This window comes from Fundulus heteroclitus, chromosome 6 (genome assembly GCF_011125445.2).
Source record: "Fundulus heteroclitus isolate FHET01 chromosome 6, MU-UCD_Fhet_4.1, whole genome shotgun sequence".
NCBI lineage: Eukaryota > Metazoa > Chordata > Actinopteri > Cyprinodontiformes > Fundulidae > Fundulus > Fundulus heteroclitus.
In genome coordinates, this window is record NC_046366.1 from 3,836,040 (window position 1) to 3,861,765 (window position 25,726).

Genomic DNA, 25,726 nt, shown 5'->3' on the forward strand with positions numbered 1-25,726 from the left:
GGGGTGCCAATAAGTGGGTTTCCAGTGAATTTGTTAAAAAAAAAAACTGTTGGACATGGGATGTTTCCCCCAACTAAATAAATATACTGGAATTTAAGCTTGGATGACGGTAAAGATGTTAACAGCCTTAAAATAAAGTCAGCTGTTAACATCTTTACCAAGTCAAGTTTATTTGTATAGCATATTTCAGCAACAAGGCGGTTCATAGTGCTTGAAATCATGGAAACATTAAAACATCATAAACACATCAAAACAGTCACCGGTTATGAGAGCAGTAACACACATTAAATTGTATCAAGTGAAAACATCAATACACATCAAATATGTTGGTCAATGTTCCTGTTAATATAGATCAAAAGCAACTCTAAACAGGAGGGTTTTCAGTCATGATTTAAAGGAAATCAGTGTTTCAGCTGATTTGCAGTTTTCTGGAAGTTTGTTCGAGATTTTTGGAGCACAGGAACTAAATTATGCTTCTCCGTGTTTGGTTCTGGTTCAAGGTATGCAGAGTAGATCAGAACCAGATGATCTGAGTGGTCAAGAGGGTTGATACAGCAACAACAGTATACATCAAATGTATTTAGGGTCTAAGCCATTCAGTGATTTATAAACTAACAGAAAATCTATTCTCTGAGCTGCAGGGAGCCAGTGTGAGGACTTTAGAACTGGGGGGATGTGCTCTATCTTCCTGGTTTGAGTGAAAACACGAGCAGCAGCATTCTGGATCAGCTGCAGTTGTCTGATTGTTTTGGGCAGACCTGTGAAGATAAATACATGGATGAGTTTCTCTAGATCTTGTTGGGACATCCGTCCATTAATCCTGGAAATGTTCTTCAGGTAATAGAGGGCTGACTTTGTGACTGTCTTTATGTGTTGTTGAAGGATCAGGTCTGAGTCCATCACAACACCCAGATTTGGGTCCTGATCACTAGTTTACCAGGGGTGCCAATCTGTGTAGAGCGATTATAACAGTCCCCAGTCAGCTTTCTGTATTCTGCATTGTTGAACTGTTAGACTAGGTGTTTGCTAGTGATCCTTCACAGAAAACTGTATTACTGAGACATGAAAGCATCATACTGTAGGAATGTTTCAATTTATTAATCCCCATGAAGTTTCATACAAAGGTTGGTAAATTATTAAACACATTTAACCAACAGAAAAAGCTGATTCTGACAGTTCGATTAATCTCAATGGAACAACAAGAGTTACAGAATCACTGCGAATGCAGATGTGGCAACATGTGGCAGATAAATTCCTAATCTTTGCTGCTCAACAATCAAATGGCAGAGACATACAGAGCTAATTCATTGCAAGTAAGAAAACAGACTGCAAAAAACAGACAATCATACTGATGTAGAGAAGAGTAAGAACACTGGATCAGCTGCAGGTGTCCTTATGGCAACGCTAAGAATACCAAATCAATCCTTCCACAAATTAAAAAAAGAACATGATTCTTTAAAGAAATACAACAGGTTAAATATTTTTTATGAGGCAAACATGAGTAAGGCTGTTTTTATTCCCACTATCTAAATTTACCCTAACAGATATGAAACCCAAGGGAAATGTTTTTTTTTTTGTTTGTTTTTTTAAATCACAATATGCAGGATGTGTTGATTCAACCACCCCCCCCCCCCCTCCCTCACCCAACCTCCACCAGTAATAAAACAGGTAAAGCAAATGTAAAAGTAGTCCTGGGAGAGTGGTTTTGTCACATGTACCAACAACATTTAAAAGCCCTGATGTGCACGTTTACTTGATTAAGACTTTTGTTACGAGTCAACAGGCGAAGCTCACAGTGATCTGCAACATTTGCCATGTTTTGTGTAGCCATAGATAAAAAAAAAAAAAAGTTCACCACAGATGGTTTCTGGATTGTGAATGCTCATAACGAGAGATGCACCAACAGATGGGCCTAAGTGCCTAAAGGTTACCATGGTCTTTAGTATGGAAGTTGTTACTGAGGGAAGAAGCTAATTTTTGCTTTAATAAGTAAAAAATAAAGACAGAGGCAGCATAGAGATGCAAGTAGCTATTTAAAACAGAACGTTCTATGACACGCCAAGAGGAGGAATTATGGGAAAGTTGCTTTTTTTTTTTTATCCTTTTCTGCTTTCAACCTCTGTCTGCCATGGAACATGCTGGATTTTAAAATATTGGCAGTCTTTTGGAAATTCCAAAGTTGAGGCTTTTCTCTGGGGCTATGATTCTCAAATTGTGGTTCAAACACTAAGGGTGATACTTGGAAGAAATGCTGCATCAACTATGAATGTATTTATGAAACTAGCGTACTGTGATAACAGCAAATAAGCTGGCTTGTTCAAACACACTGCCCTCATTCTCAAAAGAGGAGTGTACTGGATAGATTTTAGAGAACTACCAGTATAAACCCAAGTGGACGACAGGGAACCAGGAACAAGAGCTAGTAGCTAGCTAGACTGTGTTCCATTAAACTCAAGACTAACATAGTTAGCCCAACAAGCTACTAACAGTGTGCTTTTATCATCTTATGCTTTTAAGTACAAATGAAACATGCTGATAACAGCAGTTGTGCAGTAATAAATGTGTGTAAAAGAATTGGACTAATGTTTAAAATGGTACCATCAAATCAAAGCTTTTTAATTGGCCACAAACATCTGATCGGTGCATCTCTACTTCAAGAAATGGTTATAAAAGCAGCTGCACAGGTTTGGCTTGGTCCCATGGTTTTCATTACACAGTGTTCGAATCTGCATCCAGTGTAAACTAACAGTAAAAGGAAATCTACATTAAAAAGTTTAAAAAGTAATTTGATCAATGCAGAGTTAAAAAAAAGGGAAAAAAAATCTGAGCTAAATTCATATTTTAAAATATGCAGGAGACTTCCCCAAAAAGCTTGGTAAGATGAATGGATTCCAACCATATTCAACATGGAGGATATCTCTGCATCATGGTTGTTTTAATATCATTTTGAAGACAACTCTGGAATGTATCAAACTGCAACTAAAAGGCTAATTGGCAATAAATGGAATGTGGATTATCATTGGCCAGTTGGAGCTGTAGCAGGCTGTAAAATACTTCTGTGCTCATTGACTTTGATTTAATACTACCTGCTTCTCTCTCAGCAGAAAAAAAAAACCCACATCATGGCAACATTTGGAAACTGTGATCCCAAGAATTTAGTGGCATAAATCGCCTGTGTGTAAAATGTCTGCAGTGATTCTCAATCATCTGAAGTTGGTATAAAAGGACAGGTAGGGAACTTTGGTTGGTAGTTTAAGGCAAACTAGCGGCAAATAACAGTCAATACCCACTGGAGATAACCGTATAAAAACTGAAAGAGCAACCCTGTCACGGAATGCTGCCTTTACTGTTAGAAGAATTAGGAAATAAGCTTGACACTTGGTAAAGAACATGTGATATAATCAGAACCCCGCAGCCAAACATTTCTGAAGTGCCTGAAGCTCACACTGAACAGTGGCAGGTCAGTAGTTTTGGTAAAGATCTCATTAATGGGACAGCCGCACATCATTCTGGATGACCTTGAATGAACTGTTAAAAGGTGTAATGATATGATCGCAGTTCATCTCTCGCTCCTCCCAACATGAAGAACACAGCAACATTGAGAAGCAGAAGAAAAATAGAACCAGGCTAGAAGAGGGCGTCCACTACAATATAGTGCAGGACTTTTTTTCCTTGAAAGGGTTCTCTGACGCAGGGATGCCGACCAGCAGGGGGTCGGATTTGTAATGCTGGTTGCAGAAATTCACGAGGTCTTGAGAGGCTACGGAGACCTGGAGAAAAAACAGGGAGCAAAAGCATCACATTAGGGGAGCAGCTTTTTAGTTCTCACATCTGAAGATATACAGCGCAGTGATTAAATGGAAAACAGCTATCCAAAGCAACCTGGTCCTAAGTGAAAAAGTGTTTTTTTTTATTGATGCATGGATGTGTGCAGTTAGTGTTCTCGTACAGTAAATGGTGATGCCCTCTGGGTTCATAAACATTTATTTAAAAGTATACATCAACATGAATTTTCTATATTTATTTTAAAACTGCCCAAGCCCCAAGCTCAGCTATCAAAAAGGAACGTCTGATCTGGATGTGACGGGAAAAGGTTTGATTCCTAAAGAGCTGCTGCAACCTAGATTAGCACCAGGGACCATAAGTAGTGGCGCCTTTTAGAGTCTCACTGCTGGTATTTAATGCTCTAAATACAAACAAAGTTGCAGTGCATTAGCACTCCATTAGGTATTATCTTAATTGGATTCTGCTGACCAAAGTATTTCTCAGATTTGATGGACTCAGTGATCATCTGGTGGTGCTGCTCAGCGCTTCCAAGCAGCACTCTGGTGCTGCCCACTTTGCTCTGTATCATATCAGCTTATCACACTTGTTCAGTGATCCTGCCTCCACAGTTTCCTCTTATGAACAACTACCCATAAGAAATGTAACAGGGGTGGCCCAACTTTAGGCTCCCATTCCACACCAGCAACTTTGAGGTGTTTAGAAGGTAGGAAGAATGCAGATGGCCTCAGCACTGCCTTCCTGAAAAGCCTTTCTTCCTTTCAGTCACTAGAACATTGTTCCTAAAACACATTTTTAACTCTCTTGCTAGAGAGAAATTAGTTGTTTTTGTTTTGTTTTCTGTAGCAGCGTGATATTTTGCCTTTACCCAGTAATTCTGGCTTGGTTCACCATTTATTGTGTGGGCTCCTCCGAGGTTTCCCATTGTTTTGGTGTTTTTCTTGCCCTCTGCAATCCACACTTGTCTCATTGTGTTTTGTCTTAGCATAACATCCTGTCTGCTTCTGAGCAGTTGTCTGACTGCAAAACTTCCTGAGAGCATTTCGCACATTCAGACTGGGATTACACGATTTTTGGATTGGATTTGTTTACTAGAACAGGCATTCCTGAGGCTGCCAGAGAGGCCGGGTGTCATTATATAGAGGAAATTAAAACAACTCTTTAGGTTTAAATAGGTTTCAGTAATTGACTGTTTTGAATTTATTTTATTTGAAAAACAAATGCCAGGAACTGCAAGTCCAGGGGATTGTTTTCTCCCTATAGGAACCCTGACATGTTTTCAGGACAGATTCAAGTTTGACTGATTAAAATTCCAATGTATTAATAAGAGTGCGGTACAAGTAGATAATGACTGTTAATTTGTGAGAAATATAGGTCCAAATAAATACATTACTATGTTTATATGTCCTGAAAAATATTAAAATGTGCTAAAAATTTATTTATTTAGATCATGGTCAAAGATTTAGTGGACACAGGTATATTGTTTTAAAAGCTTTCCACATTTGTACATGTCTATTATCATACTGAAGAACAGTCACTGTTTCTGACTTCTGTGATTCTCTCTAAACCTGCTGGAAACCTCATCCCCAAATCCAATACGTCTCCAAAATGTTTATTTGAGACATTATCAGTGACATTCTCACTTATTGTTTTCCTGTTTTTCTTTATTATTATCATTCCGTCGGCATCTACCTACTCCCGCATACTTCAACCGATTTCAACAATTTTTCAGCTCCTTCCTGACATGACTGCTATATCTCATGGTTAAGGTAACTTTTACACTTTTTGAAATATTAAACTTTTTGTGCAGTTTTTTTGGCTGCTCCCATTGAAATCAATGCAAATTGCTTCAAATTCTTCACATTCTTCCAATTCTTCTAATTGTTCTAATTCTTCAAAATTTTCAAATTCCTTCAAATTCTTAACATTCTTCTATTTATTCTAATTCTTCAAATTTTTCAAATTCTTCAAATCCCTTCAAGTTCTTCAAATCTGATTTCAATGTTTTTCAGCTAGTTTTTCTCTTCTGCAGGGATCTTCTGCATCTTCTGCTCAAATCATTCTGCAGATTAGCATTCTCACTCTCTGTTACGTAGGAACAGCTTTTTCTAGTTTGTAATGGTTTTCTGTTCTCCATTATGCCAGAAAATGCAAAAACCATTAACCAAATTATTCCTGGTTTGTAGGAAACCGATCCTGGGGAACATCTTTCTTCATGGCAGCTTTCTGGGACAGAAACTGAACGGGGGGGGGGGGGGGTTACCTTAATCCTGGGTTTTTTCGCCTCTAGTCTCAGCTGCTGTACGGCCTGCCGGGCCTGGTTCAGGTTATTGGAGCCCTGAGCCTTTGAAGACATCTTGGTGAGCACAACACTGTAATAGAGAACAACAAAGGAAAGCCTTAGCATGGCTGGGGAGAGTGTGGGATCTCACAGGTCACACAAAGGTGGAATGACACGCTTAACAAAGTAAAGAAAATGTTTTCTTTTTGACACAGTATAACTCTAGAAGTCTGTGGCCAGATTGATGTCTCCTCCTACTGGTCAGGTCAGAGACAAATCCAGACGTTCCTTCAGCTGGACAATGCTCACATGTTTGTTTCATTTCTTCACACAAACCAAGCTGCGACACAAACTGCTAATGTAAGTGGAGAAAATCCCTGACTTTCTTTTATCGGCATGCCCATAAAGGATGTGGCCACACGTGTCGCAGGTGAAGTGTTGTAAACCCCTGTGACATAGACTTGACCAGAGCCAGCAGCCCTTCTTCCCTACTTCCTCTGGATCACCGGCGCCTACGCAACTAAGACGCACAGTGCGCAGAAAGGTTTGTAAAAACCAAGCATAAACCTGGATCTAACACATGAGTAAAAATAAACATGACTGTTAAGAACTAAGTGAGGAAAATGTGGATTAAAACCTATGATAGATGAAGTAAAGATGTGAGGACTGATAAGAGAGCAACAATAGGAGGTTGATGTATTTGCAACAGCCAAACACGGCAGAGTGTCTGGCCTGTGGTTCCAGATCCTGTTAATCATTACCAGACCGGCCGGGAACAACAAGCCTGGACACATCCCCCGGTCCACGAGGGAGTCCTCGCTCCTGGATCAGCATTTCACTCTCTGGGTTATTTTTACTATCACTTGTCTGAGAAAAAGCACAAACTTCCTATTAACATGCTGCGAAGGCCTTCTTGATAGACATCACTTTCACTAAACCTAGTACCAAGAAGCGAACAGGAAGTATAGCTTCCAAAAAGGGTTGCAAGCGCAATTTCAAAAACCACGGGTTGACAAAGAAGAAATTCTGTTGCCGCTGCAGTCTGCTGGTAGTTTGAGGTTGTTGGACATGGGGCTGACACAAGAGATGTCCATTCAATAAGGACGGTATTCCTCTCCTTTCCTTGCCCAACGCAATCCGCCTACAGAATGATGCAATAAGAGCAGTGGCTATTTAGTGAAAATATTAAACACTAATTATGCTAATGTTTTAATATTTGCCCATCTGTATTTTTTGTTGAATTTTTCAGAAGGGATCAGTTGGTTACTGCAGTAATTTAGAAAATGTTACTCATCCATCGGTCAATAAAACATGATTTTGACAGACTGAATGAATGAATGAATGAATGAATGAATGAATGAATGAATGAATGAATGATTGTATGATATTCTGGGGATCTCTCCTTTACGTTCTAAATGGGAAGTCTGGAAACTGCAAAAGCAAACAAGGACCTGCTTTAGTGGCTACTCTGCAGCCTGCAGCATAGCCACTAATAAGCAAACGGCTGACACAGACTCAATGGTAGTAAAACTTATTCACAGCCATTTATGCCGAGTGTAATGACAATATTAGTATAACTGTCTGCTGTCATGGAAACCATACATTTGTCGTCTAGTCATCTAGTTGGTTAGAGCAGGGGAAGTTAGAGCTGCATTATACTGAAATGGCAGTAATATTGGTATACGCTGTGATGATATCAGGTACCATATCTGCCTGTTTTCTTCTTTCTTCTCTTTCTCATCTGAGCATCCATCATCCGTCACCTTCAGCGTTTTGGGGCCGTGTCATTCCTATCCAGTGGGAGCATCTGTTGCTGTGAGACTTGGTCCAACTGGCTAAATATTAGAATATATCAGCCAGCAACTATTGCACTCTCAACAGTCTTTTACAATATGAATGTTGCACACAATGATGCTGCAATGACAATTTGTTTGCAATATATTGTGCAGCCCTAGTGGAAGTTATAGGATAGTATGGTTACTGTAATGCTGATAAAACGTGTTCCGTTAATTATTGAGATGGGTATAAAAATCTTCAACATGCCATATTTTTGCTAAATTATACAAAAACTGATTTATTTTCCACAGTCTATTTGAAACAGAAATGTTTCAAATAGACATACTTTTATAAAAATATAAAGTCTGTTAGCACAGAACAGGAAAGAAAGAAAGTACATAAAAACTTCGTTATGACTAATTACATAATTACTAATAACATGATATCATCTACTAACATTTATCAAGCCATGTTTTGTGGAAAGTTGATCAATTGAAATTTAGCTTAGATCTTTTAAAAACTCAGATTTCTGTTCTTAATTTTTTCAAGTCTGTGTTTTAATAAAGAAAAAGAGAATAAATACAAAAAGCTGTTTCAAATGATGCTTTGATTTACTAAAGGGAAAAAGCTATCCGACCTTAATAATGAAAACTTCAGTAACTTCAAACAACAGCAATAAAGGAAGGTGCGGAAAAGGTAATAAATCACAATATGAGACGTCCACTTGCAACAAGTCTGAACCCCTTTTTGCATTGAGCCTAACATAACTGGACTGTACAGGAAGTTTATTTATATTAGAGCCTGTCTGCACGTCTTATTCTGCATGATGGATGACTTCCAGTCAGCGCTCTGGAAGTTCTTCTATCTGGGAGCAAATGGTAAAGGCAAAATTAGGACAAAAACATGGGAAAGAAATGAAAAGGAAGTAAACACTCTAGTTTGTGACCTCTTTCAGGCAGTGTGTGATTAGAATTTCATTTCCATATAAAGAAAAGTAATCACTTCACCGAAAGCAGGGCCAGGGATGACGCAAGTGTTAACTGATAACATCTCAATGAGACATGAAAGCTTCTTCCTACAGAACACAGTGGAAACATCCTAAGGAAACATTCATGACTTAGTCATAAAGGAGAGGCCCCAGGAGACAAGACGGCTAAGACGTCCTTTCATCCATTTACAATGAGGGCTGTGTTTATTCCTGTAGTGCAACGGAGAAAAGGGTGTGCAACAGTGACATGCAGTGTTCTATGACATGCAAATCAAATTAAATTACTGTTAATTGTTCATAAATGGAATTATTTCTTGTCTATTTCTAACAAATTCGATCATCTTCAAAATCTCCAAATATCTTGTGCGAAGAACAGTTTCCTGTTAAAGTCAACATGGCTTCCAGGTACAACAAGGCATGTCAGACTGCATGGCTGATATGGAAATACTGCAACACACAAACAGTGAAGAAGTGCTGAGAAACTCCACCAATGAAAAAGGAGATAAAATTAGACAAAACTTGTCCTGCTATGTTGACAAAGGCCAACAATCTGTGTATTGTATTTAACTGTCATGAAAACGTCGACATGAATAAGAGAAAATTTAGCTTCAGGGAAGTTTTCCGCTTCTGATCCAACGTAACACTAACTGCTTACGCTAATGTTTGTGGTGCTATTATGAACCACTTTTAATGGCCTTATGACTGCTTCATTTCACAATCTGCCTCTCATGGAACATTATTGGGAACCACCAGGGTGTTCCCTGTAAAACCTCATCAATTTCTAAAATCAACTAACTGTTTAATGCAGAGAGAAAAAAAGAAAACTATTCTCTAAAGCGTTGAAAACTGGTGTTTGAATTGTACCGCAGAAGCTTTTAAAGATAAGGGCTGTTTTGCAGTGGCAGAAATCTACTTGAGAACTGGTTCCAGTTCAACTGGTAGTTATGCATATAATTGCACCATAAGTTATGTGATATTATTGTGCTGACCTCAGCACATTATGAGATTGCATTTGCAAGATCTTGATTTGTGAATCTTAAGATTCTTACAACAAAGCTGCCTCTACCGCTGACAAAAATAATAGACAACTATTCTTTTGCACGAGACTCGTCTAATATTTTACGCAGCCTGTGGAGGGAAAGGAAAGCTAAATTAGAGTCAGACTAAAACGGAGTGGATTTTTTGTTGTTGTTGCAGGAAACGCATCCAAAGCGGATCAAACCAGGCAAACTGTGCAGAGCCTGTGATGTGACGCCAGCTCTTACCAGCATCACCAGCATGATTTGAAGCTCTATGGGAGGGCACCAACATTTGAACTCCAGTGTGGCATTAAGAACCACCACATACTGTACATACAGACCTGTAAAATAAAAAAGGATCAGAAAGAAGACCACCTCGTTTACAGCATAACTCACACGTGTAGTCAGGACCACCTACTGCTTGGAGCAGTGGAGCCACACTGCTCTACTGTACCTCACACACACACACACACACACACACACACACACACACACACACACACACACACTCCAGTAACACACGCGATTCATTAGCAGTTTTCAAAGCGCTACGAACAGGGAGCTATTATGAGTCAATTCCATTAACACGGGCACTCAGAGATGAAAACCCGTGTTTTGCGTCTCAAACTGTTACTATGCTGAGGCTCAAATGCAAAGAAAACTCTTAAAGGGGCTGCTGACGAACACAAAGACGTCCATTAAGAGCCAAATGGAGAGCCGGCGCTGTCAGCTGTACAGCATGTGTGGTCTCAGTGATTCTGAGGCTTTCACGGCCGCTGTGGCTTTTGTAATAAAGTAACACTGCTGGAAATGCGCTACTTTAAGGCTTAAGCGTTGTCGGCTGCCCTTCACTCTTGGCTAACATGAGGTGATTACAGGCATGGGAAGTATTTTGCTTCCAAAGCCTCCCGTTTATGGTTGGATTTTTATCTGAAACTCCTTATTTAAAAATTATCAGTAGCAGACAAATTAAACTATTCTTAGTTTTTTTGGTAAAAGAATGCAAAAATCACACCATTTTCTACTTCTGCTGTGATGAAAAACTCCCATTACACCACCTAATCCTCCTCAGGGCTGAGTGCAGTGGTGCTTGTGTTCTTACATATCCGGTGCAGTCCTGTTGGTTTGGTGAGCAGTTGTACCCAACCAATACAGCAGTTTTACACCTGAGCACATGGCGAGTGTTTATGTGTGGAACTAAGGGATGCAATGCAACGTTCTGTAGCTCAACTTTAAGATGTGACACCGTAACAAAACCGATTCAACTCCCAGCTCACAATAAACTGCTATTAGGGAACATTGAAGCTCCTCCTGCAGCTAGAGTGGAGGAAAAAAAAAGGAACCCGGACCAAAACTTTGTGTTTGGTATGTAGCTCGCTTTGCACTGACCTGAATCACTCACCTGAAACAATGTCAGGCTAAATATAAGCAGCACTGGTTCTGGAGAAAAATCAGCTGACGTCCTTTCTCCCCACTTCTACAAAAAGCACAGCCCAGGGTTAGGGCCAGGAAGGGGAAGAGCTGAAGTCAGATTCCTGGTTGCTGTTTGGTTGAGTTATGACTATCTAAGAACTTCTTTTGTGCTCAATTAAACTTAGCAAGTTAGCTGCTGATATGTAGGTGGTCTGTGTATTTTGGTGCATGTTGTTTAATGGATGAAACTGTTTTCTTAGAACCTCAAGAAAAAGGAATTTGGATACAGAGAATGCATCAGAAGTTAAATCCGCCGCCCTTATTTTAAGCAAAGAACTCAAACGCTTTATTGTGCCGACAGCGGAATAAGAAGATCCAAGCAAACATCGACATTCATCACCCTTATGCACGATGGATATAGAGGCCCCCAGTCTTAGACCCGCCACATAATTAGTGCTTAGACAGACCTCATTGAAGTTTATTACATGGCAGACAGAAAATGGTGCAATAGTCTGCTTGTTTTATGCGAAAACGGAGCGAAGCACTGAACCAACATCTTGAAAGTCAGAATTGCGCAGATGTTCATTGCAACCATTTCCTTGATGTTCATTAAAACTCTACTGCAGACGCCATCCCACCAGTTTTATATCCTTTACATTGTGTTTGAGCTTTCCTAAATTCCTGCTAAGTAACATCTTTTATCTGGGACTTTTTGCAAGAAACAGTAGCATAGAAAGTAAGCCACATGAGCCATTAAAAAGTAAAGTTGGAAACTACTAAACTGTTATCGTAAGCTACTGCTAAGTGAAAGAGAACCTGCTAATGAACAAAGATTGAATAAAGCAAAAAAAATAAATTAAAAAAAATAAATCAGTACAGGTTTGTTTAGCTATCTGGAGAACAATAACACCAACTCATTCCTGATATAGATGCAGCTTACTGTTTTCTTTAGCATTAGATCACTTCCAGCTACGCCACACAGCTGCATGTACATAATTGTGCAAGTCAATCTGTTAAAATCCAAATCAGAACTGATTTGGCTGTAACCCTTAATTCATGGTTAAAAAAAAAAAAAAAAAGAAGCAAACCGTCTGGCAACTGGCTGGGAGCAACTGGTGGGAACAATAAACGCCTGAACTGCAATACGCAGACAGATGTCTGAAGCTTCGAACAAAAGACTTCAAAATTGGAGACCAGCCACTAGCTCTCCCTTGTGTACACACACACACACACACACACACACACACACACACACACACACACACACACACACACACACACACACCTCTTTCAGACTTCCCCTCTGCAGGCTGAGCTAAAAGTAGCCTTCTCACACACAGTCAGCACTTTTCCAGCTGGCTGAAAAACCGTCGCCTCCTGCACCTACAACACGACCCAGAGCGCCTGTACCTGCTTTACTGGTTCTCAGCTCGGTACCTGACTTATCATGGGCAGTAACACCCAGTCATCAGTCCTGCTGCTGAGTAAAGGGGGATTGTGTTTATGAAGTAGGGGGGGGGACTCTAAAAAGAAGGGGTGAGGCAGCGCTGATCATAACGCTGGGAGTGATATCACCACTTTCCCACAAGAAAAATTAAACGAGTAGGTTTTTGTTTGGCAGCAACGGTTGAGAGATGACCTTTAGGGTGTTTCACAGCAAGTACCAAAACCACAAGCACTAAGAAACATCCACAAAACTGACAACACAATACTTTCTGTCAGCATTATAAACTAACAGGGCACAACATTATAACCACCAAGAGGGGAAGTGAATAACACTTCTTATGCTTCATCATGGCTCCAGTTAGTGGTTGCACATTTTGTCCTCAATGTTGATGAGTTGGATGGTTGATAAATTGGAACTTTAAAGTGTAACTCAACTCAAAATCAACTTTTCGTCCAGATAAACTGTATAAACTGGGCTAAAGGTTGCCACCTTAATGTTACTGTGCAACTGTGTACTTAAGGTTGATCAGTGTTTATTGCAGTTGAATTTTCCTATTGGTTCAATCGGCGCATGCTGTCATCACCATAGCTTCACGTTCAGGTATAAAAGTATCTTGGTCAGACTTACGCCCCCGTGGCGAGTCTGACTCAGGAGTTGGAATTATGAGCACTGATTGATAGTGTTTAGTGTTTGCTACTGCTTTGAACATTAGCCCATGTTATCAATGATGCTGCTAACATCACTTTACCCAGAAACTACACTCATCTTGTCCTCTACTGCTTAGCCAGCACCAGCTGAGTCCGTGCCTTGAGCCAGCAGCTCAAACAGATAACGCTCAGCCCTACTGGGCTCCTTTAACCTCCAGCAACGAGGGAGTAGGGGAGATCTTTCACCTCAAAAGACCGATCAGTGGCAAAACCACTGCTTTCCCCCAGTCACTCTTTATGTTTCAACATCTCCTTTTCCTGGTCCTGACTACACCCCAGCTTAACCCACTCCGCTCATCCCCACACTTAGCCATGGCCCTCAGTGTCTCTAGGCACTGCCCACTTTGGTGGCATTTTGCCAATTTGACAGCTGGACACCTGGATCAGTAACCTGGCCAGCCAGATTGATGATAGTACTCTAGCACTCTAGTTCTGCACATTGTCAGTCTGGGACAGCTCCATTTGAATCCGTTTGGGGAAAGGAGGGACATTCAGCAGAACTCTCTGAGCTGATTGGGTAAAGTGACACCTAATGCCTGCCTACCAAAGGTTGGCTTAAGTCAATCATGGTATCAAATTAAAAAGTAAGCAGCATGCATTATGAGAAGCACAAGAAGGTAAGATAGTCAAGGCACTAGTTGCTGTTGTATCAAAGAAGAAATGGTGGACTCTGACCAAACAGATGTGACAGTAGCAGCTACACGTGCGTCCTCCTGCGCTGCCATGTTTGTGTTGGTTCGGCTGTGGGCTCAACCGCTCTTGCCTTCATCGTACCAGTTTGTCCCGCCTTAAACCTCAATACCGCTACATGATTGGCCCAAACCGTTTTTGGTTCGGACACAAACGATTGAAGCTGGAGCAGTGCAATATGGATTCCCGTGTGTTTGTGAACGCACAAATACCGTGAGAATTTATCTTGCAGGCAAGGTTAGTGGATCAGAGCAACCCCCAAAACTGCAGCTCTTGCTTGTTCATCTCTTGCCTGGGAAATACACATGGCACCAGAGTGTGCTAAAGGAACAAGACAAGACAACAGAGGCAGTATGAAGCTTTGGGCAATGTTCTGTTGGGAATTCTGGGTCCTGCCATCCGTGTGAAATTTACTCCGACATGTGCGTACCAACTAGCTTAGCTCTATTAGTGACCATGTCCCCACATTCATGGAAACCAGATGGCCTGATGGTTCTGGTCCCTTTCAGCAGTAAAATGCATCCTGACACAGACTGAAAACAATTTAGGGGCACAACAAAGAGTTTTTAAGGTTGACTTGGCCTCCAAGTTCTCCAGATTCCAATCCATCTGTGGGACATGCAGGATAAACAAGTCAGATTCATAGAGGCACCACTTAGCAACTTCCAGCACTTAAAGGATCAGCTGCAAACATCTTGGCCAGTTGCCTCCACACACCTTCCAGAGGAGTCCATGGTTTTCCAGGTAGGGGCTGCTTTTGCAGCAAAAGGCGGACTAACGCACAGGCGGGGGTCATTATGTTATGCCTTATGGGTAAATATCATCAGAGAGGGAGCAGTGGACAGGGGTAGGGGGGAGAAATATATAGACATTATAATTACAGCTCAAAATATTTCCCTAATAATAATAATAATAATAATAATAATAATAATAATAATAATAAATGTATAAAATGTAAAAAAGTATAAAAATGCAAAACATTTAGTATCAGGTAGTCTAAACACAACAAAGAAAGTCAACTCGTGGTCAGACATGAAGGTGGATAGCAGTGCAGCGTGGTGGATTACATCTTTAACTCCCATCACATATAAAACTATACAGAAATATTTCTGGCTGGGTTTGGTGTAATATGCAGCATGAGACACTCGTGTGCATGTGAGGAGTATGAAAGAGAATAGCATGAAACATGTCACATGAATGGATGTGTGTGGGAATGCAGACTTTCACTTTGACTAAGCCAGTTGATGGTGCAATTCTAAATCTGAAATTTAGCCGACTGGGCTTCTGATCCCAGACTTCTGTTTCCACTTCAGATAAATACTTAAATGCTGGTCTGCAAAATGACTAAAATATGCATGCCGTCTCATCACAGAATGGGCAGAGTCTACTTAACTGTCTAAACAGTGTTTAAAAGTTTATGAGCTGGTTTGGCTCTAGCAGACAACAGAAGAAACCTATGGATATGTTTTTTGGTTTTTTTGTGACATTTGCATGCACTACATCATTTATTTAAAATCAACTGTAAATTAAATCTATTAAAAATGGATCCCTTAGTTCATGCAAATGAACCAGGAAGTAGAAGAGAAAAGTTTAGTATTAGTTCCAAGTATGAGGGATGTTATAGAAGATTCTTCCAGCCAATGTTCAACAACTGAAAGCAGAAATGTACAGTATGTGCTTTGAGGGCAACTCTGAGGAAGCATAGAGCTGCAGGTATGGCTGCAGAGATAAGCGATGCTAACATGGCCTCGCCCATTCAAACGCTTGCTGCTCTTTATGACTGCCTCACAACTGCTTGGTTGCACCTAGTTGATAGGCATTGAATATTCCAATAAAAGCAAACATTTCCAGGAAGATGTTCTTATAAGACGTGGAATAATATGACTAAGGGTGCAGTGAAAGTGTGCCCTCTATAGATTTCCTCTATTTTTTCTGATTTAGTTACACAAAATAAAAATAAAAATTACCTGAGTAAATAAATAAAAAGATCTGTTTTTAACTGATAATTTATCAAGATAATAAAGCTATTCGAACTAACTTTTGATGAACCACTTGGTTAAAATGCACCAGCGACACCCAGCGCAGATTATTGCCAGATCTGCAGAATGGAGAAACAAGAAATATTTGGCTCATGACTTGATGGTCTGAAACAATTAAATAAAAGTAAAAAATAAACAGAGAAAACCTGCTGGAGGCAGGGGCCAAATACCTTTTATAAAATGCCCTTTTAAGTGGAATTAGGTGTGATGCTACACGGGGAGGGCGCAGTTCAGAAAGAGCAGAAATTTGACGACAGACAAGTTTTTCTGCAGGATTTACAAGTCAGCCCAGTTTTTATGAACTTATTTCAAACACACTGAATGTTCCAGGACTCCAGGGAAAAGCTAAATGTCTTGTTAGATAAGCCGTGCAGCCACGAGATAGACAGTCAAGTGGGTAAATGTGTGTCCTAAACATGATGTTATTTCACAATGTGCGAACATGACTGAGGCTGATAGAAAACTGAAGTATGACACAGTGTCAGGGTCTGCGACTGGCTGACATAATGAGAGATAGCGGCGATAACACAGGAAAAAGGAACAAGGCAAGGCAAGTGTGTTTATATAGTGTTCACAGACAAGGCAATCAAATGTGCTTTACAGGACATCAAAGCAGAGGCATGAAAGAAGCAAATGTTTCCAAGTGTTCATTAGTCAGATTGATCAAAAGCTGCAGTAAACAGTAATGTTTTCAGGCCCGGTTTAAAGGAACCAACAGCTTCTGCACATGTCAGGTTTTCAGACCGCTTGTTCCAGAGCTGAGGAGCACACAAACTAAATGCTCCCTCTTCTTGTTAAATTCTGGGACCACTGAGAAAGCAAGTCTTAGAAGACCTGAGGGGTCGACATGGTTCATACTTGACAAGCAGCTCGGAAACATGTTTTGGCCCAAAACCACTTAGTGCTTTATGGCTCGATAGCAGAACTTTCAAAATCTATCATTTGACAAACAGGGGACCAGGGCAGTGATTTTAGAATTGGTGTGATAAGATCCATTTTCCTGGTGTTGGCAGGCCTCTGGCAGCATCATTTGGATGAGCTGCAGCTGAATGAACCTGACACTGTTACAACAATATAACCTACAAAAACCGAAGGCTTGCACTGGTGTTCCTGGGTCCTGTTTAGACAGGAAACACTTAGTTGCTTTTGAGATGATAGGAACCTAATTTGGTGGTTATCAAATATTTTGATCCGATCCATCCAGGTTCCTTGCACACTCTGAGGTCTTTAGCCCATTTGGGTTTAAATAAGCGCAAGGATTTTACAATACTCGATTAAATAATCAATGGAAATTTTGAAACTGCATCCCCAAAAACTACCCGACTTATTCCTGTTCTGCTTTTTTTTTTTTTACACTGAGTTGCTAAACTGTAGCTCCTGAACTGCTAAGGAGGCACTTTAAATACATAGGTGTCAGCCACCCAGCTGCCTTAATGTATGTAGACAATGAACATTTTTGGTTTGTGAAATCCTCAGTCAGGTGGTTTAATATGAAGTGAATGCATCAAAAGTGAGAAGAGGAGAATGTTTTATGGTTGCATGCTGGGCGTGTGTGCATACTTGTACTTGCAGCTTACTAGTAAAGTGAGGACCTTTTTTGGGCGTCAATTCTTTTCTGAGGTATGGATTAGGTTTAGGATTGAAGGGTCATTTAAGTTAGGGTTACGTTTATACTTGTAAAGGTTAAGTTTAAAGGATGTAAGACATTTACTGCAAAATCAACTTAAATCATTCTCATTTGTCACCTTGGATGAAAGTAATATTTCCAATAAACAATCACTTCTCTCCATCAAACGTTTTTGTCCTTTCAAACCTAGACGTACGGTCAGGAACTATTCTGGTTCAGTGTGTAGCCCGTGTTTATTTCCTGGATCCTGAGCCAATCATATGAGAGTTCCCAAAACAAAACAGAGCGCAGCATTTAACATTTTAATTTGGCGAAAGAGCAGCCTGTTCACGCCAAACCCAGTAGTAGAAGCAGACCAGAAATAGAACTGAATACAACATCATATACCTGTGTTGTGTAGGTAAAAATTCAGTGGCATTTCACAGCAACAACAGACAGTTTCTCTCTGGTAAAGGCATTGTGTATGTGTTGTTCGGATGTGAACCACTAAGTGTCATTATTACTTATCACTCCGTTAAGGTTAGGGGTAGGCCGCAGAAAGGGTTGAAAAATAATGGAAGTCAATAGATGTCAAGGCACGGTCCTTGCTTTATATTTTAAACAAGGGTATGTGTGTGGTGTGTGTTTGTGAGAGATGTACATGTGTGTGAGGGTGGCAGAAAAAATTATGGCCTGTACAGCCCCTCATACAGCAACTCGTGTTTCTTTGTAATCATTTTATCCAGGTCATGTTTGTTTGTTTTTTTTTTGTTTTTTTTTACTTGGCAGTATTAACTGTACTGTAGATAAGGAGTGTTGTTTTAATTTGCATCCCAAGGATGTCTCTTAGTCTGAGTAATTGTTATCCAACAAGAAATACAAAAGAAATATGGGTTAAGTTCTCTCTCTCTCTCTCTCTCTCTCTCTCTCTCTCTCTCTCTCTCTCTCTCTCTCTCTCTCTCTCTCTCTCTCTCTCTCTCTCTCTCTCTCTCTCTCTCTCTCTCTCTCTCTAAATTTGACATACATATATTTTACCTCTCGCACACACATACTCTTATCACACACATACAGTATCGTCTCAAACTCACACGTTCACCTTTCACATACATGCATTCTCTTCACACAAAGATACATTATCCTTTTGCATATCTTTATTCTGCTTTCAAATATATTCTTCTCACACATTTTCTTCTCATTTTCTGTGTTTGTATAACTTATTCAAACAGAATATTGCTTATCAAAACTCCATAGTGAAGCTACTGATATCGGACCTTTTTTTGTAATCTGTGAGGATTATAAGTGAGGAGCAATGAAAACAACGTTAGAATGTTTTTCAGAATTGTTCTGGGATGTTTGGATCACATGCAAAGAGATTCTGACGGTTAGTTTGTTCGCAATAGGCTCCAAAGAGAACTTTATGACCGTGTTCATGTTTTATTTGAATTTCTGTCAGAACTAATAATCGGCCAGAATTCAAGGAATAGAGAAGTAGTGAATTTACTACAGTCTTTGTATGGATGTCTGCAGATTTTGCTGGCTGCAAGTGAATCGACCCAAAGAAGCAGAACTGAAAACAGAGATGTCTTTTAGCCTCCAAGAGTCCTGTTAGGACAAGGCCGACCTCCTTTCAATATTTCAGAGGAGCAAATATTCCAATTACTGTCTTGCAATGAACTGCCAAATTTGCGTGTTTTTTCAAGTGCTTGTGATCCGGGCTGTGGGAAAAAGAAGCTTTTGGCAAGACATCACGCTCTTTCAGGAGGAGTGAATGCTGCATTTCAAGACTCGATGCAAGCTGCTGGGTTTCCTTATATAGGGAACTTTTTGACCAATCTGTCTGGATGATTTGATTAAATTGACTTTGTAAAGTGCCTTAAGATGACATGTGTTGTGAATTGCCACTATCCATCCATCCATTTTCCAACAAGCTTATCCCTCATGGGGTCGCGGGGGGTGCTGGTGTCTATCTACAGCTGTCAATGGGTGAGAGGTGGGGTACACCATGGACAGGTCGCCAGTCTATCACAGGGCAGTACAGAGACAAACAGGACAAACAACCATTCTAGCACACACCTAAGGAGAATTTAGAGAGGCCAGTCATGTTTTTGGACTGTGGGAGGAAGCTGGAGTACCCGGAGAGAACCCACGCATGCACAGAGAGAACATGCAAACTCCATGCAGAAAGACCCAGGGTTGGATTTCAACCCAGAACCTTCTTGCTGCATGGCAACAGCACTACCCACTGTGAATTGCCACTATATAAATAAAATGTAATTGAATTGACAAAAAAGTGTTTAAAACACTAAATGTGTTTCAAACTACAGAGGAACTTTTTGTAATTATTTATGAATTATAATATATTGCCTAAACCCCATCACATAAAACATTTTACCAAAATGATAAGCGGCACACACAGTGAATGAGGTGAATAGTGACTGAAGCTGTGCGGAAATATTTTAGTATTTTAGTTTAAGAGGGGGGGGGGGGAAACGACATAACTATATTTTTACTTTATATTTATATCCCGCTTTGTTTTCCATGATCAGGTCACTGGCAGCTTTGGGCATGTGAGATTAACAGAGTTCACTAAATCATCCAACTTTCATTTGCACTAAACACCTTCTGTTTCCACTATACCTTCTCTCACCTGTATGGTCTCCTTCTCATACACATTCATCCATTGGTTGACATTTTAATTCTAAGAAAGTGTGGAGACTTTTTTTTTCATTGATGAAAAATCTAGAATCAAAATTTATGCATGTAAAATATCAAATATATGTATGTGAGAGGTAAACTATATGCGAGAGGTTAAATGTATAAAATGTGTAAGGTAAAATACATGTGTCAGAAGAATATGTTTATGAAAGATGCAAGTATGTGAGGGTGGCAGAATAAATATTGGCTTGTGCAGCCCCTCATAGAGCTACTACAGTTGTATTCAATAAATTTGAATTTCTAAGAGGCTTGTTTGTCAGATTAAAAGTACCTTTCTTAAAAACTTTTCTTTAAGCTGCTTTTAAACATACTTTTCATTAAGCCCCCATTTGTGAATGAAAAATTTAGCTTTTTGTGGTCTGATGCAGTATTCTAATCTTAAATGCTGTACTTTTATTAGCTGAAGGTGGGGGACCATAATCAAGAGAAATAAAGGCGTTAGAAACATTCGCAGTCTATGTCAATCGATATAATGTGTTTTCCTTAGTGCACTGAGTTACTAAAACAAACAAGCTTTTCAATAATGTTCTCATTTATTGAATATGCCTTAAAAAAAATAACCATTCCACTAGAACCACATATCAGTGTCTTTAGATGGGTTTTTGTGACAGACCAACACAAAGACCAACATAAAGCACTGCAGAATTATGAAAGGTTTGCACATTTAAAAATATCTGAAAACTTGAGGCATTCTCCTTCTGTCATTAAGCGCCTTTCACCACTGTTAGGCCTGTAAGTCTTCTGGGACTGGCTATAGCCATCAACATCTTGGGGCTAAACTTTCTGTCCATTCTTTGAGGAATAGTTCAAGCTCAGTCAGATTTGATAGAAAATGCCTGTGAAAATCAACTTTCAAGTCTTGCACACATTCTCAATTGGATTTATGTCTGGACTTTGACTGGACCATTCTCAGTATGAATAGGCATCGATCTAAACCCTCCCATCGTACCTCTGGCTGTATGTTTGAGGTCATTGCTGCTGGGAAATATGAACCTTTTCCCCAGTCTCAAGTCTTTTGCATCCTCCACCAATCTTTCCAGTAACACTGAGTAGCTTCACTGTCTCTGCTGAATCAGAGTATTCCCACAACATAACAGTACCACCACCCTGTTTCACTGTGGGGATTGCACATTAATGTCTAAGTATTAGTTTTTCATCAAACAAAAAATTCTGTTTAGTGGCCATAAAGTTTAATTTTCATCTCATCTGAATAGAACACCTTCTCCCATATTTTTGCTGTGAACTCCTGCATGACTTGTGGCAAATTTTAAAATGGGATTTTTAGGCTCCCTTTTAACTATGGCAAAACGTTCATAAAGCCCAGATTTGTGGAGGACATAGCCAAAAGTTCACACAGAGTTGTGGATCTCCTCCAGCGTTACCATGGGCCTCTTGGCTGCTTCTCTGATCAATGTTCTCCTTGCTCAGCCTGTCAGTTTAGCTGGAACCCTCGTGTCTTGGTACCTTTGCAGCCGAACCATATGCTTGTTTGTAGATGATGGACTGAACAGAGCTCTATGATATGTTCATATTGTCCTGTGACCTAACCCTGCTTAAGACTTCTCCAGATCCTTCTCCCTGACCTGTCTGCTGTGTTCCCCTGTCTTCCTGATGCTGTTTGCTCTCTAGCGTTCTCTAAAAACCCTCTGAGACCAGAAACAGAACAGCTGTGTTTAAACAGAGATTAAAGTACACACAGGTGGACTCTGTTTACCAGTCAGACAGTCAGAGGGCAATGTGTTGTGTTGGATTTAAATTAGAGTACCAGGATAAAAGGGGGTGAATAGTTACACATGCAGGTGACACTAAATGAAAACCACATGTAATTTTCCTGCCCCTTGACAGTTATGCACCACTGTCTGCTGAGCCATCACATCAAATCGTAATGAAATGTACAGACGATTCTTGGTGCAACGTAATAAAAATATTTATTTATAAATTTCCAATAAAAAACCCTCTGCAACCTGCAGGTGTTAAGAATGACTGTCGCATTAAAAGAAACAATTTCCAAGATTTTCATTTTCTGTTCAGGGATGAAGCTGTCATGTTCATTCTTTGCATTCCTTTCACAGGAGAGGCAAGGTGTCAGACAATTATAGGAAACCTTTTCCTGATGCTCAACAGACAAAACTGCTGTCTTTAGACAAAGGATGTCAAATGTCAGACCAGAGGAGAGGGCTTCCAGCACCTCCATGATATCAGCTGGAGTCTGCACTAAAAATAGCCCGCATGTCTGAGTTGCTGAGGCCTGTTGTGGACCAGGCTGCGGCTAAAACATCTCCAACTGTTGCTAAGCGTAAGCACTCTGGATGCCAGCTGGCTATCATCCAGATTAGCCAGGTTTCCACAGTGGTGCCTATGAGCCTCTGGTTCCTCAGTAATGAGCCATTATCAAACCCAGTACAGCCCAAAACAAACAGAGGCCTTTGACAGATAATGTCGTTCAGACGTCACTGCAGACGCACGGAGGGTGGCATGTAGGAGACACGGGGCAGGATCTCGCTGCTGTGCCCTAGCGAAACAAACGGCATTGTTGACCAGAACCTGCACAAAAGACGGCCCAGCGCAAGCCCGGTGGAGTTTGCTGGAAATGTATGCGGAGGAGGACTGAATAAGCGGGCAGAGAGCCGCGGCTGAGCCGGGCAGAGAGATAAGAGTCTGTGTGTGTTATGAAGGGGGGGTTAAACTGGAGAACGCAGGCCTGCAGCTGTGTGTATGTTGCGTTTGGTCTCATGCCAAAAATCTAGAGCTGGCGACAGGAACGCCATAAAACTTAAAGCTATTGTGAGGGGCTTGCCTTTTGCCTCAATCCCTCCCTCTCTGTGAAAGCAACTATTCATGATGGAGGCAGAGAGATACAACACAATGGCTGTCCATTTCTGGCCCAACACCGCCCTGCCTATATGGAACAATAAACAAACGTATTCAGTCTTTCCAGGCCCCGCCCCTGAGCTTGACTGCCTGCATTTTGAGTTGCCACTGCAGCAAAGGTGGAAGAAAGCAGGCCAAAGGTCTGCGGTGATGCTCGTCGGTCGGAGCACATGTATAGAAAACCTTCACGCATGGATGGAGTCATTGATAGCTTGGACGTCACAAAAGGTCATCAGAAAACAACTTAAAGGTTGTAAAGGCGTTTCTGTTTTATGGAAAGAGGAAATGGGATTAGTCAGACGCTGACATAAACAACGATGGCGTATTTGTCTGTCAAACAAAAAAGGAGTTTGTTTATCCAGGGGTGCAAAGTCCGTCTTTGTAAGTGGATGGTCTTAATGGTTATTCGGCTATAAAGATGTTGTTCTACAAAGGTAAAAAAATAAAAATGCACTCAGTATACACAGACATCTTCAGATCCATGCATCCATCTGTTATGTTCATACTATGTATCCCATTTATACCCTTCTGGGCTGTCAAGGGCCGGAAGTTAGCCCATTTCCGCTGAGGCTGGATTAGAGGGATGGTGCACCCTAGATCACAACCGTTACCGACTGCAAGGTCAAACAACATTAGGAAAGGTCATTTTATTCCTCAAATCAAAAGCTGCAACAACTTCTGGAAAACAGGCACAGGAATACTGAGACTGGAGATTTCCTTGTTAAAGAGGCTCAGGTTACTGAGAGCAACTGATGTTCCACTGCAGCTGCAGATCTTCTTAATTCAGTACTACTTTGGCTCTGGATTATCCAAGACAACAAAGTAGAAACTTTGACCAGTCCACGTGGGTCTACATCAGGAAGAACGGCTCAGAGGTGGGATTCCTACCTTCCAGTCTATTCCACCTAAAGACCAATGCTTTGCTTTGAACAGGTGTACGACGAAGGAGCAGCTCAACATCTGATGTTTACCTTTATTTCCACTGGAAAGACCGAACTTCCTGTTGACTACCCTATGCAAATATATGGTCATGGGCTTACATGCACCATTCTAGGTTTATTTCAAAAGCAGAATTCTGCCAAAATATGAAAAGTCTTAAGATCAGAATTAAATGGCAGTTATACACAGAGGTGCAGTCCCCCCCCCCCCAACCCCTAAAAGGTGCAAAGAGGGCAAAACATGCAGAAATGGATAAATATATATATATATATATATATATATATATATATATATATATATATATATATATATATATATATATATATATATATATATATATATATATATATATATATATATATATATATATATATATCATATCATATATATCAGAAATTATTGTCATTACTTGTAAAGATCTGTACAAAGTCTTCAAATAAAGTCACTTGCATATCCGATATCTTATTTAATTTGAATACTTTTATTCAGAAAAGGTAGTTTAAGAAAACTAAATCCTTAATTGCACAAGGATTGGGCTCCCCAACAAATCCTTTGAAATAAATATAACTGAAGAATTTTTTATTTACCATTTACAGTTTCTAGTAATCTATGACTTTCTATTTTTCTAGGGTATAAATATGAGATGACAGACGCCTGTTTATCCAACCCCTGGCCACTATGCTTGATGAGGACCCATGGTTATCTCGCCACTACAAAATGAGCAGGACAGTAAAGAAAATGTCCAATCTTAGAGAACTGCCACATCTTGGGGTCACCAAGTCCATATGGTCCGGTTCAGACCTGGTACTAACATGCGTCTTGTGATCCGACGACTGTCCCCAGTTGGGCTTTTAAACTCCACCATGAGAGATCAGATCCCAGCTGACTGCTCTACATGTGAACAGACCCGTAGCCACGTCTCAGAGCGTGCTGCCAGCTGATGTAGCATGACGTCCTTTAAATCACTTCAACTATAGAAGTATTCAGACATCAACGCGACTGAAACACTTCTGAGACACAGTTCTGTCAGTGTTTCTGCTACACATGCTACAGTCTCACCTCTAGGTTTAATAGACAACAAGTGAGGAAGCAGAATGATTAATGTGAGACTTTTCAGAGCTCAGCATCAGCCCAGAGATTTTAGGTCCAATTTGCTCCGTAGAAATGATTAGGGGTTCAACATAAAGAGTTTTTGGGCTCTGTAGAAGCAATGTGGTCAGTGGGTCCATATCAGGGAGTTATTCGCTCACCCATCCAGTGTCCTGCTTGTCTTTAATAAAACATTTATTAAAAATTCCTGTCTTTACAGTACTCTGGATAGTGGTATATTAATTTTAAAATCAAGAACCTTACATGTAACTGACTGATGGGGAGTCACGTGTTCAGTGACCAACCATGCACAATTCTTTTGTCCTACCATCACAAACACAAACACCCGCAGTTTGCTCAACT

The 25,726-nt window shown here is 40.3% G+C and overlaps 1 protein-coding gene across 2 annotated transcripts in view; it reads right to left on the reverse strand.

The window, feature by feature from the left end:
* Positions 1 to 1,074: 1,074 nt before the first annotated feature.
* Positions 1,075 to 25,726, reverse strand: part of gng12a (guanine nucleotide binding protein (G protein), gamma 12a) — a 44,771-nt gene continuing 20,119 nt past the window's right edge. The window contains exons 1-3 of one of the 2 annotated variants that reach the window (XM_021311689.2): positions 6,826 to 6,924; positions 6,047 to 6,155; positions 1,075 to 3,770 (exon numbers count right to left, since the gene is read on the reverse strand). In XM_021311689.2, the coding sequence (XP_021167364.1) occupies positions 3,645 to 3,770; positions 6,047 to 6,139 (219 nt within the window). In that variant the 5' untranslated portion in view covers positions 6,140 to 6,155; positions 6,826 to 6,924 and the 3' untranslated portion in view covers positions 1,075 to 3,644. Of the gene's footprint in view, positions 3,771 to 6,046; positions 6,156 to 6,825; positions 6,925 to 25,726 lie in introns of those variants that run through there. The other variant, XM_012854532.3, reaches the window with a different exon arrangement.